The 15,845-nt window shown below is 40.9% G+C and overlaps 1 protein-coding gene across 1 annotated transcript; it reads left to right on the top strand.

Moving 5' to 3' along the window:
- The first annotated feature begins 100 nt into the window (after positions 1-100).
- NUB1 (negative regulator of ubiquitin like proteins 1) lies at positions 101-15,582 on the top strand. The gene is made up of 15 exons (XM_027450387.3): positions 101-300; positions 3,093-3,210; positions 3,301-3,462; positions 5,487-5,545; positions 6,117-6,187; positions 7,038-7,220; positions 8,730-8,818; positions 10,164-10,270; positions 11,142-11,328; positions 11,685-11,792; positions 11,988-12,140; positions 13,058-13,204; positions 13,442-13,540; positions 14,300-14,492; positions 14,909-15,582. Exons 2-15 carry the CDS (start codon positions 3,094-3,096, stop codon positions 15,070-15,072), a joined length of 1,839 nt encoding a protein of 612 aa, XP_027306188.1. The 5' UTR covers positions 101-300; position 3,093; the 3' UTR covers positions 15,073-15,582.
- The last annotated feature ends 263 nt before the right edge of the window (positions 15,583-15,845 follow it).

Raw genomic sequence — 15,845 nt, 5'->3', positions numbered from 1 at the left:
GCTAAAACACATCCCCCCCCCCCCCCCCCTCAAACTGAGGGCAAAGCCCTAAGATGGCGGCGGGGGCTCGGCTTCACCCACGTGACGCGCGCCCGTTCTCCCCGGGCTCCTTCCGGCCTGGCTGAGGCAACCGGCCTCCAGCGGCCGCCGCCCGCTCCGTGAGGCCGAGGAGGCGGCCGCCATCCCCCGGAGCCCCCGAGGGGGGCTGAGGGGCAGCCGGGCAGCACCCCCGAGACCCCCCCCCGAGCCCCTCAGGGATCTGCTGGGCCCCCAGGCTCGGCCTCCGCCGTGGAGGCTCAGGTGGGTGCCCCCCGTTCTTAGGGCGCGGGGAGATTTTGGGGTGGGTGCTGTCGCCATGGTGTCGTGACAGGGGTGTGATGGTGGTGACAGGGGTTTGGGGTGCCAAAAGTGCTTCGTGGTTTTGCCCGTGGTGCTGCTTGAGGCTGCGCAGCCTCCCTTAAGCCGTGGGGGTACCAAGTGGATGCTCCAGGGAGCCTCTGTTTAACCCCTATCTTTTTGTTATAACCTCAATAATATTATTTATAACTGCTGTGGTATTTATTATTTATGACCTCACTGAGCATCTTCTGCCCCTTCCCTTCATTTTATTTTTTTTCACCCTTATTTCTATATTTATTTTCGTTTCTCTCACCTATGAGGCCAGCTGGCCCCAGAGGATAACCCCCGAGCTACCAAAACTCCCTCCCTGGCATCCCAAAGCCCCTCCCAATTCTTCACCAAAACAGCTTTGAGAAAGTCCCTTTAAACACTTACCGAAAGTGAAAGCATTTCAGGCACACTTGTTGTGCTGGCTGGTGGCGAGGTAAGTCACAAAGGCATCGTTAGAGATCCTCTTGCAATTTGGTTACATTGAAATATTAATTTATGAAAAACGGGAGATATTTTGCATATAGAGGGATAGATTTTTGGTTGTGAAAGGGAAACTTGCCCTTTTTTTATGCAGGATGGGAAAGGGTAAGTTTATTTGGAGGCTGCGGTGTTGTTTTCTGGCTTAGTAGATGAGTAAGAAATCACAAACGTACAAAACTATAAAATAGGATATTCATAAAAAGATAAGTGTACAATTTGTAGCCTTATTTAACCTTATTGCAACTTTAGACATTTCTGGATGCCCCAAAGCTGTGGATACCTTTTTGTTTCTTAGGTTTATGTTAAGTAGACTATATATAGGTATGAGGCGCTTCTTCAGCATACCCTAAATATGCAAAACTCAGTGTTAAAAGTTATTAATGGAAATTACGTGGCATAGTTTGGAAAACGAGAACAGCTCCGTCAGTAACTTTAAGACAATCTTTGGAAAATGGAATGTGTTTGTTGCGTTCTGCTTGTAAATGCCATATTTTGCTGTAGCTGTAAGGTAATAACAGCATCTCAGCAAGAAAAAGCCAGGCTGCCTCACCTGGTTTGGCCAGACACTATGTAAATGATAGGAAACAAAGCAGAAGGGTTGTTAAAATCCCCACTTGTTTCAGTTAGCCACTCTGGCTCTTCTCTAGAAGAGACTCTTGTCTTTGTAGTATTCAAAGATTCTTTGTAGCTCACTAAAGCTGGGGCTGAGATGCTGCTGACAAGTGAATTTAGGAGCTGTTGGATTTTTGCCTAGTGTGTCTTTTTGTTTTTGTTGTTTTAGCTTTTTTTTTTTTTCCAGAAAGCATGTCTTAAGCAAGGAACCGGCTTTGTGCAAATGGGTGGTAGCATCTGATTCTCCTATTCTGTCCCCTTCTTCCTGAGAGCTCTGTGCTGATGTACAAGAATAAGAAAATGAAACCACTCTCAAAAGAAAAATGAAACCACTTAATCAGTTTTGATGCCAATCTCAGTGCACAAATGCCAACGCTTTTTAAGTGCCTTTCTATATAAATTAAAAGATGTCTTGCATATGATTCCAAATGTCCAAAAGCCAAGTGCTCCTTGCTTTAATATCCAAATCGATTTTTTTTTCTGTCGAGATCACTGCATCTGCCTTTCCTTGCCCTCTCTCTGCCTTCCCTGTTTCTTGTTGTGGTTTTCGTTTGTTCTGCTTTGTTTTCAGGGATGTGCTGCTTCCCTCACAGAGGTTACTGCTTCCTCTCAGCTGAATAACCTCTGGTGATGAATTTAGCCTAAACTATAAACTATTACCTGGGAGACAGGGAACTGCTCTGCTCAGCCACAACCATCTTCTCCCCAGTGATGGGAACTTTATCGCCGGCTGCAGATTTACAGCACGCATCACCTCTAATCTCAGTCTCCGTTCTTTATGTTGCTTGTGCCTTTTCTAACTTTGCAGTGGGAGTGGGAAGAGCATCTCTTGGACTGTGACAAGTGATGCCCTGCTGTTCCATTGTTGTGATACCAGAATTTTACAATTCCATTTAATGATACTGTTCAACATGCTTTCTTGTCAAGCGATTGAGATTGGGGAGACAAAGATCTCTCATCCCTGTAGCAGATCTCACTTTGCCAGAGGGATGAGAACTTTACCCTATGGTATTCTCATGGCGAGGCTTGTGGTACTGAGATGCTTCTTCCTGATAGCTCCTTTCTGTCTTGCCAAAGAGGGTAATAATTCATGTTCAGCCTCCACTGGTGTAGAAAGGCTGTTGAAGCAAGGAAGCAGGAGAAGCAGAAAGGCAGAGGTACAGCAAGAAAATGTTTTAAAAGGGGATTGGAATGAGCAGCCCTTTCCAGGGCAGGGCAGAAGAATTGTATCACAGAGTCTGATGAATCAGCACATTCTGTAATTCCATTTTACGTGAGGGGTTAGGAAGAGATTTAATGTCTTGAAATACCAAGGTGCAAAGCAGGAGACTCCTGAATTAGCTCCGTCTCAGTCCAGCTCTCACCCTCTTTTCAGGGTTTTTGATAATAGTTTGGTTGTCAGATTCCCCTCATCACCAAAATGCATGGGATGCATTTTATACTCAAGGGGATTGTTTGTTTGTTTGCTTTTGTTGTTTCTGTTTGTTTTTAGAGTTCTGCAATATTGTTTAGGCTCAGTAAAAAAACACTATCTTAATACAGGAAAGCTATATGAAAAGACTGATTATTTTCCTTTCTTTTTCCTTCCAACAATGCTTTTGTTTTAAAAGGATGGCACAAAAGAAGTATTTAATAGCAAAACTGACAAGTTGCTTACGAGAAGACAAAATTCAGCTATGGAAACCACCATACACAAATGAGAATAAGGAAGCTGGTGAAGAGATGAAGGTAAATGTTCTGTCTTGAGTTGGTGTCACGTGCTTTTCGTGTCCTGTTACTGGTGTATTTTGCCAGTTTTTTTTCTTGCTGTTTCCTTAGGAGCTTGCACAGAAATATTCATCCAAGCTGAATATCAATGAGAATGATACAGAGAATATGCTTGAAGAAATACGATGTAAAGCAATTGAGCGTGGAACAGGAAATGAAAATTTTAAAGTGACTGGGATTGCGAGACTTGATATATATCTGCCTCGTAGAAAAGTAAGTGCCATTGCAGAAAAGTTAGGATAAGTACCTAGGCCATAGGATTATGGCCTTTTGAGTACTATTTTTTTGTATCTAATTCAAATGTTTTCACTTCTTTAACTTTTAGGGGTGATTTGCATAAGAGATCTGTGTTGAGGTATAAAAAATACATTGGGGAGAAGTTCTGTAGGTATATTTTAGTTTCCCAGATAGATGGAAATAGCACGGCAAAGGAATATAATTGAATATAATATTGAGAGATTAGTAATTGTCTTTCCTTTAGGATTTAATGAGAAATGATCTTTCAATTAAGAAAAGTACATTAGATTTAAGTGTCTGTCTAGTTCAATTTGATTCCTTCTGACTTAACCGCTCACATTAGCAGTAAAGAGCAGATTATTTTTTTCTGTTGTGAAATACCTAAAGTTGCATTAGCATACGGGTATCACTTTATTACCACTATCATTGTTTGAATGACAGCTTTAATTTTAAAAAAAAAAAAGAAAACTTTAAGTGCGATAAGCAGCTTGAATGCGGTGTCATCTTTAGCTGCATGTGGATGATGATATGGAAAAGAACTGCTTTGGCTTTTAACCGTGGCATTTGGCAGGGTTCTTACAGTGGCTTTACATCATCCTCGTGTAACTCCTCCAGCCCAGGCAGCTAACTACACCTACTTTAAAGTACATCCAGTGTTTGAACTTGGAAAGGAGAGGGGTGGTTTTCTGTTGTGAAGGTACGCATCTATTCGAAGTCCAAAAAGCCTGACATAATTAGAATTCACTAAGTCTGGCTTTTTTAAAGCCAGGCTTCAGCCTTTGGTGCGTGTTATGCATGAAAACAGAATAATGAAGTGAATCTGACAAAGTCTGTGTCATGCAGGTCACCCTACTGGGTTCTGTGGCTATGTCTACCCTCATCAGCTCAACCCCCATGGGGCCAGCTGGCTGCTGTTCCACAGTCAGACATCCTGTGGATTGTTAGCATCATCTCTGAGGCAGTTTTGCCGAGGCCACCTGGTATTCTGCCAGGCCAGGTGCAGTGTAAGGCTGATGTGGGCCAGGGACTGATTTCCATCAGTCTGGACACAGCTGCTCAGCTTTGAAGGCTGGGAGAATTCAGCCCTGTGCAAGTCAGTTGCAGGACAGAGGACGGGCCCTTGGTTAAGGTTTTTAGTAGTGCAGACAAAGCCAGTCTCTGGCAAGCACAATTGTGATTTTCAGATGGTTCCCAGTTTTGATCCCACTCTGCGGGAGCAGCATCTTCCCCAGTGCTGCATGTCTTCATCCACTCTGATAACAGGAAAAGAGGACTCCCCTACTCAGGGGCACTTAGAGATTGTCATCAGCAACAGAAGTGGATAGTCACTCTGGAAAAGGGCAATATTTTCTACTGAAGATGATGGTCTTAGATGATAACCTCTGCTTCAGGAGGATTTTTTGTTGTTGTTACTGAATAATTTAAAAAACACAGGAGAGAACATAATTGTTCTCTCTCCTGTAGTGAAAATTAATTACTAGGGGATGTGATGGGCAAAAGGGTAGAGGGTGTTAAGTGATTGCCATGCAGTTAAAGCAAACAAATAGTTTCATAATTTCTCTTTTCAATGCTACTGGGCATAAGGGAATTAATTCATTTAAAATTCCAGTTTATCTAATCTGGGACTAGACACACTAATAAGGAATTAATCATAACTTAGCCAGTCACAGGTGAGTAGCATAATTACGAAGCAGAGTTCAGATTGGAAGTGCATAATTAAATTAGTCAGTTTAAATTGTTTGGTTCTGAATTTGGATTTATCTAATTCTCCATCTTCTGCTGTGGTAATGCTTATTTTTAGCACTGTATAGCAAGTGCAAGACTCCCTGCCCAGAAATTACTAATATGTATGCCAAGCCATAACCCTGTTAACATGATTATTATTTGAGAAAGAAATTGTAGTTGTTGTAAAACAGTTAATTAAGAAAATGTCCAAAGTGTCTTGATATCATGCTCTTTTCCTTCCCTCCTCCTTACCCCACCCAATATAATTACTACAGAGCAGAAAAATCCCACTGGAAACCAGCCTGTTCATCACAGGCAAGGAACTCAGATCACAGTAAGTGTAATCACCTTTTGGCTCTTCTCTTCTGAAGTAGCATACTGTCATACAGTACTAAAACTACAAATGGTGTGCTATTTGTCATGTTATCCTGAGCATTTTCTTAGCATTGAGCATGTCTGAATAGGATGCCCAGTGATACAGAGGGCAGTTCTTCATGTAAAAAGCAGTTGTTTAACAGAAAAAAGGAGAGTTACAACTGTGGAAGGGGACTTTCCTCTATAAGTCACCAGCAAGTACCTGAGAAGGCACCACTGATCAGTACTCCAAATCTGTAACAGGTCTGCTGAGCAGTGGCCATCAGCTTCTCTCCCTTCTGTATCTTTAACCGTACTAAAATCACATTCTTTTCTGCCTGTTTTGCTTTTCCCATTTTGCACCCCATCTTTTCCCTAAGCGATTTAGAAAGCTTTCTAATGCTATTTTTATTTCCAGCAGCCTTTTGTAGCAAAAGGTTAAACCAGTTATGAACATATTCATTTTCTAGAAACACTGTTTATCCTTACAAATTTATATTAATGGGTTCCTTACAAATTTATATTAATGGGTACAATGATTTATTTCACAGGATAGCACAGGAACATGCGTTAAAAGAAAATGCCATCAAAATAATCATAAATAAGAAGCAGCTTGACCTGGGTACGTATCTCTAGTTGAGTATACTTCTGTGTTTTCAATTTTATTGCTTCTCAGAGGCAAAGTTTCTTGCAGTTTTATTAATTTCTAAAATCCCCAAGGAACAGCAGTTATATTTGTCAGGTTTTGCTCTACAGGAAATGTAAGAAATCATAATGATCAAAAACCTCAGAAAGAATTAGAGTGATTATATGAATCCATTCAGAAAGTAGATTTTCATCATTTATTAAGTGTTGAAACACCCAAAATATGTTTAAGAGAAACCATAAACTTCTCCAAAGTCCATATTGTATAACAGCACATTCAAAAACTTTTTGTAATATCTTACACATGTTCAACTTCAGCTACTTTCCTTTTATTGATTCCCTAAGCATATTTAGTTCCCTTGGAAGAGGTCAGATGTAGGTAAAGCCATAAACTTGATAATAAGAACTTGGCTTCAATTCCCACTTCATCTGTCCTGGTACTGTTGTGGTGTATGATTCTGGACACGTTGTTTAACCTCACGTTATTCCACTTTTTGCCTGGAGATCAACTAACTGAAATAGAAACACTCATATTTCTTAAACGCTTTGGAAAAAAGCAAGCAAAGAAACATACCAGTCATTTTAAAAGCATTTTAAAAATGCCAGTCTGCTTCTAGTTTCTGAATTTCTGCTGAAGATGTCAGTAGTTGACCCAAGTACTCAGTCAAAACCACTGTCTAGTAATTACTGTAGTTCTCCAGTACAGTGCAAGTAAGGCAAGGAGCTGTTTAGGTTGTTTTTTTATTTTCCGGAGGCAGTACAACATAAAATGGTCTCTCTTTGTAAACTTAGTATTTATATTTCATTCATCATACTTTATTTTACAGGAAGAACTCTTGAAGATCAGGGTGTAACTCACAACGCAAAAGTGATGGTGCTTCAACTGGAACAGAGCGATGAGGAAACTAAAAGAAAGGTTCAGGAAGAAGAACTTCAGCGCAAGAAAGAGAAAGACATCAGTGACCAGATGCAAAGAACTAAGAAGGGTTTGGAAATTCTAGCAGAGAGAGGTGAGGCAGAATTGGTTTGGAGGTGGAGAGCTGGTTGTTAAGTCTTGCTGATCAAAACTTGTCTTCTCAATGGCCTTTCAGCATCGAAGAGTACCTGTTCCATGACCAGACTTCAGCTTATACTGGTGTAGTTTTCTACCAACTTGAAAACTGTATTTTAAGTTGATTAAAACTGCCTCTTCTACTCTAACTCATATAAAACTGGAATGCTAGAAAATATTTGGCACTTTGAGAGGGACATAAAATGAATCAATTATTATTTAATTGGCACTTGACAGTTAGGGGACTGGCAACTCTGCGAACAGGCTTCAAATTTATTGTACACATAAGCACAGTGGAATAATGTATTATAAGTCATTACACACTTCTCTGTAGTTTAACTCAGCTATGGCTGTGCGTAACCATGGTTTCATTGTGCAGAACAGCTCTCTTGTCACTCTGATCTATAATGTGGCTGTTCTTTTCTCATTGTGTTTGATGCTGATTGCTAGCAACTGTGGATTAAGTTAAAGGGATATAGTCAATTTAACAGTAATAATTTTTCAAAATGAGGTTAAGTGTGCCTATGAATTGCACTGCTAGATGGTGAATTTCAATCATTTTGCTACTTTATTGTTTCGAAAAATCCACAAACAAGAAACTGAAATTGAGTATGTAATGAGTTCCTGCCAAATGCAACAAAAATATGTGAACAAAGCTGCTTTTAACGCCCAGTGACAGCCCGTTTCTTACTATAATGTCAGATTTTGGACAAATTAAAAGAAGTGATTTCTTTTATTGACTTAAGGGGTAATTTAGATCCCAAGCCTTGGAGCCTGTATAGGGCATTTTAAAGATATTTACCACTGTCAGTTATAGCATAATGCCACAGTATGGCATGGAGTCCATAATTGTTTCATAGGCTCAAGGCTCTCTTCAAAGCTATGTGAAATTTAAAAAAGACTTAACAAACCTTTTGTAAGCTTTTAATCTCAGCAAACTTCTCTTAATTGTCTTTTGTTTATAAGAAAAACATCTTTTTATTTTAAATCAAGTGTAGGTGAGAACAAAATTGATAGTTTGGTCACAAACATTAAATATATGGGGAATGGAAAATATTGAGCTGTATTTTTCTTTGTTTTATATCAGCTGTGCTGAGGATAGGATTTCCTTGTATTCTGTAAGCTTTATTTGGTAAAGTATTTCAAGTGTCATATCACGTAAAATGTAGGTGGCTTTGTCTTCTGAAAAAAACTCTTTACAATTCACATAAATTATGCTGGGTCTAAATTTCTGGATGCTCATAGACAGCTCTCTAAGTAAGAGGCCCTAAAAGTTTCTTGTGCTTGGCTGGTTGAGAACATTGGTGGTAGATCTTTCCCAAACCAGCATTCATATGGAATTCAGATTTTTTTTGGTTTTGTTTCCTTTTTGTTTAACCATACACTTAATGACATAATCTTATGACAGCAATGTTATTCTGCTGGAAGGTGGTACTTGAAACTAAGACTTCTTTTTCTTATGTTTCAGAGGAGTACTTGGATCCAGATACTGCTCCATATCTAGATATAGCTAATCAGACTGGGAGGTCAATCGAGATTCCTCCTCAAGCTAAAAAAGTAAGTAAAAACGATCTTACAAAGGTAATAAGGTAGCTTTGTAAAGCTTAATTAGTAAAGTATGTCAAATGTGAGATTGAAATACACTCAGGCTTTTTGGAGATTGTACACTGGGTCCAGTAGATATATGCTTAACAGAAATGATTTTGAAATAAAAGAACTTTGTAACTGGGGATACTTCAGTCAACTCAAGACAGACCCCTAATTGCTGATACAATTGATGTAATCTTGCCTTATTTTTGTGTTTTAAGATAAGCTGTAATTTCCTTATAGCATACCACCTGTTTTAAATTTGAGTTGCCCTAGAACCACATGAAAATAACTTGTTCTTTAGGCTTGGTCAGTTTCAGTTGGGAACTTGCCGAGTCTCACAAAATCGGGAGTCTCTCAGATTTAAATCTGTTCACATTCAAGGCCAACATTCTCAGCTGAAAATCTTTGGCTGGGTGCGTGCATTGAATTGTAGTAGGAGTGACACACCTGATGTTGGCTGCTGAAGCAGAAGAGTGGTGGTAGACACTGTCTTTTCAGATCTTTGGATTTGGTCAAGATAAATAGAAAATTCTCTACAAACTGCTTGGAATTATGCCTGGGGAAAAAAAAAAAATGGGGGGGGGGGAAATGAGCAGGCCCTAACATGTGTTAATTGCAGCTCTAGCATCAGTTTTCTGGTTCATCTCGAGTTTCTGGATGATTGGAAAAAATAACTGCCCGTTCCCCCAGTGCATATTGTTCTGATAAAGTGCTGAAAGTAGTAACTCGCCCTAAGAGTTGAAGAATCAAAAGTGCAATCACACCAGCTTTCATCACTATTGAACATGGGTGAGAAGAACTATTGCAGATTGTTTCTATCAAGAAACATTATTTGTGTTTCCATTTGTCATGCTGCAGGAACGAGAGTGTTTTCCTGCCACGTTCGAGATTTAATTTTCAGTTCTGAGGTTTTGCAGGAGGTGAATCGTTAAAGTTTACAAGGTAGCATTGATAGCTAAGCAAAACAAAATTGATACTGCTAGGAAGTGTAGGACCTACAAAATACTTAGCTTTGTTTTCAATGACTGATAAAAACTATCTAGTTTCAGTCTTAAATTTGGTACAGTATCTCATGTGTCAGTAGCATTCATTGCTTTTAATTGGACAATATATTAATATTAGTAGATGGGAGGAAAGTATGAAGCAATGTGAAACAGTGTTGCCTGCTCTTACTGAACTGATAGAATGGTACTTTTTTGGAAAGAACAAGGGCACTATTGGATTACCTAGATATGTCTTTTCGGTTATAAAAGTGAGCTGGGGGGTGTGCAGAAATGTCTCTATGTTTTTCATGGGCACTTCGTTTTTTCAGGCACTTGTGCTGGCCATGGGTTATCATGAGAAGGGCAGAGCGTTAATGAAGAAGAAAGAATATGAAATAGCACTGCCGTATTTGTTGGATGCTGATAAACACTTCTGGTAAGAAACTTTTTGAGTTCTTATACTTGGCTTTCCTGTATTCTCAACCCAATGCAGGAACACCATTAGCTCTGCCTGTGCCTGTAATTCAGGGCCTGTTTTGCCCAGGATTACTTCTGCAGACGGGAAATAGTAGACAAAGGCTCTGACTTTTGGTGACAGGTGGCTTCGTGGAGAACAGCTGAAACAGATACTGCCATGGGGCAGTTTAGTCTTTCGTAAAACGTAAACAAACCATCAATATTCATGTACTGGGCTATAAATTGCTGTAGCTGGAGAGGCAGATGCAGCTACTCTTTTGCAATTGCTCCTGTGAAGGAATAATTTCCTGCAAAGGGTGGAGCAGATAGCAGAGGGTAAGCACATCGGGGTTTCTGCAGGTAAACTATTTTGGGGTGAGCAGTCAGAACCTTAAGTTGCTCTTTTGAGAACACCAAAAGTATCGTTGTCCCCATCTGCTTCTCATCTGTGTGAAGCAAGGAGACTGGCACAGAACCCAGCGTGATCACTTGCACTGAGGAAGATGATTGATCTCTGTCCTCTTAAAGGTTACATGGAATTTAAATCCATCCTGCATTTAAAGAGATGCTTGAATAGTAACAAAATTAACTGTGACTGTCATAATTCTTTGAGGTGTAGTGTTATCATTCATGTCCTATGTATTAGTGAATATGTTGGGAGATCGATGTTTTACTAAAGTTCCATTGGTGTCAGTTTGCCTCAAATAAGAAGCAGGTGTTTCCTCAAATATGTGAGCGTACATACTTCTAGCACGTTGCTTCATTAGTATTTAAAAAAAAAGTGTGGAAAAAACAACCAACCATCCCCCTGCTTTCCCCCACCCCCTAAAAACTAAAGTTTTGTTTTCCAGTGAGTGTAGCACAGAGCTGCTGAACACCGTCGATAACTACGCAGTGCTGCAGCTGGACATAGTGTGGTGCTACTTCCGCCTGGAGCAGCTGGACTGCCTGGATGATGCCGAGAAAAAGCTGACCACAGCCCATAGATGCTTCCAGAGGTGCTATGGGGAGAACCACGAAAGGCTGATTGATATCAAAGTATGCTGGTTTTGATTCAATTCAGATGGCTTTGTTTTATTCTACATATATTCAGTTATTACTCAGATATTACAAGGTCCTCTTGTAGAAGTTTAATGTTTCCTCATGCTTCCTTTGCTGGCTATCTAGTTATGTCACTGCCAGCATGGTGAAAGTGTTGGACCTGACGACAAGATCACAGCACATGTGCTTATATGCACAGATGTCCTTGTTCTAGATGTGATGCTTTATCTGCATACTAAGTGCTGTGTATTAGAGACTGCGTTTTCTTTGTGTGTACAGTGTTCACTTAGTAATAGATTCCTGTTCTCATTTATGTTTCCCCTTCTTCCCACCTTTGCTTAACAATTCTTTAGGGAAGCTATGGTCGTGAGAAGGTTTTGTTTCTACGGCTTTACCTTCTTCAGGGGATAGGACACTATCACAGTGGCAGAGAAAAGGAGGCTGCTGAGTACATTCAGAAGGTAAGACACAATTAGGGAAAACTTTTGGGTTTTTCACATTAGGAACCTTGTTCAAGGAAAAGTGCTGCTCTGTTTTGGGTCTGTGTTGCACCTGCCTGCTCTGTGCTTACTTATAAAAATGGAGAGAAACGTTTTTTTCCATTTGTATGTCAGCAACAGTGTTGGTAACACCACTTTTGTTCCATTTACCTGCAGGCATCTCATTTATATGACGAGCTGTACATAGATCCTGAAAAAGTCTATCGCCTGTCACTCCTGGGATTCTCCGAACAGGAAGCCCGCCTTGCCCTGCGAGCGTGCCATGGGAATGTGGAGCACGCTGCCAACCTCATCACCAACAGGAGGGAGGTAAGGTGCAGGACTGTGTCTGTTGGGGTGTCTGTTAGATCATGCCTTGCGTGACTAATGCACCGTGGTGCTAAATTAAGGGCTTTGATTATTCTGCTTTGGCGCTGTTACTGGAACTAACAGCTTGACATCTGCTGCCACAAGTTTGAAACCAAAACTTAATAAAACAAGAGAAGCTCTATCCCAAAACACTTGGGAGGAGAGAGCCAAAGACTTGTGATTGGTGCAAAGCCTTTCAGTGTAGTACAGTGTTTGCTACTCAGCTCTTGTCTTGTATGCAAACAAAGCCACCGAGGTCAAAGTTATTGTTCCTGGGCTTGACTGGCATGGAAGACGGGAGGCTGCACGATAAAGTGCTGTTAGGGTGACCATGAGGCTGCACTGTATGGCTTTGGGCTTAGAAGACTTACAAGATCCACGAGGAGAGAAGGCTGTTCTGTGTTGGTGTGAAAGAGGCTGAGGGTGTTGTCCAGATTTGAAGCACCTAAAGTCACTTTTGGGAAGTCGAGGTGGCACTTCTGAACTTCAGACACTGAAATGTGGATAGAAAAGTCAAACAGCTCAGAACTTGTTGGCTACATGCCTGCTTCTGACTGCATGTCCTTGGCAAGTCTTGTCTACGGGCCCATCTGCCAAACTGGTTTATCACTTACCACACAGGGCCTATAATAGCTGTGATAGCATAAGAATCTGATCTGCCGAGACTTCGGAGCAGAAGTACAGCCACGGTGCTTGCTCATGGGAATACAACTTTATTTAGGGATGAGTGTCTGGCAGCAATATCTATATTTAAAACAAAAAATCCTTTTTCCTCAAATTCAAACACAAAGAAGTAAATCCAAGAAAGCCCATATGCACCAGGGGAAGGCCGAAGCATTGCCATGCACAGTTAGCTTTGTAATGCTGTGTTCTTGCAGGAAAAAGCACAGATCAGGAGGGAGGAGAGAGCTAAAAGAAGGCAGCGACTAGAGGACATAAACACCTTGAAAAGTATGGGCTATTCAGAGAGAGCTGCTCAAGTAGCTCTTCATCATGCACAAGGAAACCTGGACCAAGCCTTTAAGGTAAGTGGTTTTCAGGAGCAGTGCTTCTGTACCAAAAAAAGTACTTTTTTTTTTTTTTTAATTGCTGAGCAGATTTTCTGCCTTCTGTATTGGTTAGCTCCAAGCTACCCTTTTTTTTGAACTGTAACAACTGAACTGCTTCCTGACCCAGTGAATCAGACATCATCTAAGATGATCCATACCGAAGACTAATATGACTGCATTGCTCTATTCTAACCCCTCTCTATTTTACTGTAGTTTATTCTGGACAATCCAGAATTATTGTTGGAAAACGATGACGACGATGATTCCGTGGCCATGGACCAGTTTCAAGTTTCCCAAGAAAGTATTGATCAAGTGAGTCAGACCTCTTTTTCTTTCTCGGGAGCTGGTAGTCATGTTTATGAATTGTCTTCAGCCCCACCAGATCTTCCTTAAGCGAAGCTGCACAAATATTCTTTGTGCCATGTCCCTCGTGAGCTGTCACACTTCCATTATCTCACATCCGCCCCTCACAGTGAACTCATGCTCCGGCTGAATTGTAATTCCTGGTTACTTCCTGCCCCTCACACCAAGCTGTCATGCACAAATGCTAAGGGAAATGTGTGCACTCGAATGCTTCAACCCTAAAAAGACAGCAGATGAGAAATGCATTCAAGTCTTTAAGCATATTGTAGTGCAAAAGGGAAAGAGTTGGGCTGTGTCTTTCTCACCACAGGCCATCTGAAAAGCTCCACAGCAGTTTGTGTGGCTCTGCAATTAGTGTCAGATAGGCAGGAAAACCAGATTGCGTAGAAAAAGTAAATAGCATTCCAGGAATGTGAATGTGCTGGAGTGCTTTGAAGTTTCCTTTTTGAAAACAGAAGAGTTGGTCTGATGTTCAAGAAGAGGCTCTTGATTCTGCCCAACATCCCCATTCCTTTAATAGGTCACTGCCCTGTTGTTAACTGTTCCAGTAAGCCAGTCAGTGTCCTGGAATTCCTGGTATGCAACGCTTTCCTCTGTGCGAGAGGAGTGACTGTCAGACGCACAGTCAGATTCCTGTCAGTCAGTGGTGCTGAATGAGCTTGGATTTCTCCATGTGTACTGATTTTATTTTTTTCCTTCCTCCTGTAGCTGATGTACATGGGTTTCAGCCACGAGTCAGCAAAGCAAGCTTTAAAGGTCTTTAGAGGCAACATCCACTTAGCTTCCCAGACCCTTGCTCACTATGGGGGAGTTCTGCCTGCCTCCCTGCAGCTGTCTTCTGAAGGGTCCAGTCCATCAGAAGAATCTGCTTCATCTAAGGACTCGCCCACAGAGTCCGCAGGTAAGAATTCCTGTGTGCCACAAGCACCTAATACTAAACACTCCCACCTACCTGTACTCATCACACCAATTAGAATTAAAACCAAACCAACCTCTCCCTGCCTGTACCCTTCAGAGAGTGAGCAGTAAGCCAAGACTGTCATTCTTTCTGGACCTACAGCACTGTAGATGGTTTTTTTTTTTTTTGGCTTGCTGATACCTGATTTTTGATTGCTAAGAAGTTTTATTCCAAATCTGTGCGATGCAGTAGCTGATTTGACCACATATCCCTTATTGTGATACAGCTGTAACTGATACTCACCACTTACAGTAACTGGTTCTTGTAAAGCAGTCGTGCTGATGAAGGAGGGAAGGTATAAACTTCCAGCAATGAAATCACCACTGTTTGGGGGGTTTTGTTTTTCTTTTTTATTGAAGGTTCTTCTAGCTCACAGACAGACGAAGACATGGAGACCGATGCAGTCAATGAAATCCTGGAGGATATTCCTGAACACGAAGAGGATTATCTGGATTTAACACTGGAGGAGGAAGAACAGATCATTCATGAATACTTATCCTATATACAAGTACCACAGCATTAAATCTCATTACTTCTACTTCAGTTACATGCTTTTCCCCTGACAAATTGAGTTTGGATTATAAATGCATCTTCAGCTTATCTCTTACTAAATGCCTCGAATTCAGTTAAACTATAGGTGAAACACTTAATTCCTGCGTATTTATAAATCTGCTTAAAGCCTACATTTGTGATACATTGTAATTTATTGTCATAGCAGAAAAATAGAAGCGTTTATTTTCAGAAGAAAATTTAATAGAACTTAACTATATTTTTATTGTGAAATAAGTTGATTCACTTAGAATACAGGTAAATAAGCATTTCTATGCCACTTTAAAATACCAGCTTTAAAAACCGATTGTAAATGAGAAACCTAGGTGATGAGGCTGGAGAGGTGTCTATTTACAAACCGTTCTTTTCTTCTGAAAGATTTCTAAGAGTCATTTATGTATCCGTGCATGGATTTATACTGCATCTCGCTTGTCACTTCATGCAGGTGTTACACAGGCAATAAAGATAACGATATGCTGCTTCAGCTTTTGGCCAGTCTTCCATTCTTTGCTCTTAAAAAGCTGCAGGAACCCCTCTGTAAGCTGTGTGTTTGTGTAGGGGAGTGTAATTCGGTTTGTACCTAAATAACCAGTTTCCCCAAGCAGCTTTTCCTCCTCTTGCAGGTACCCGACACGCCTCAGGTTGGTTGAAGTGTTTAACTTCACGCGGACCAGTTTCTTTAACTGGCTGTTGGACAAAACCCAGCTCAGCCACTCTGGCAGTGGTTGTACCCGGCTAAATGGGTTC

Source organism: Anas platyrhynchos, chromosome 2, assembly GCF_047663525.1.
Source record: "Anas platyrhynchos isolate ZD024472 breed Pekin duck chromosome 2, IASCAAS_PekinDuck_T2T, whole genome shotgun sequence".
NCBI lineage: Eukaryota > Metazoa > Chordata > Aves > Anseriformes > Anatidae > Anas > Anas platyrhynchos.
Note: the sequence above shows the minus strand (reverse complement) of the source record. Positions and strands in the feature narration are given on the sequence as shown.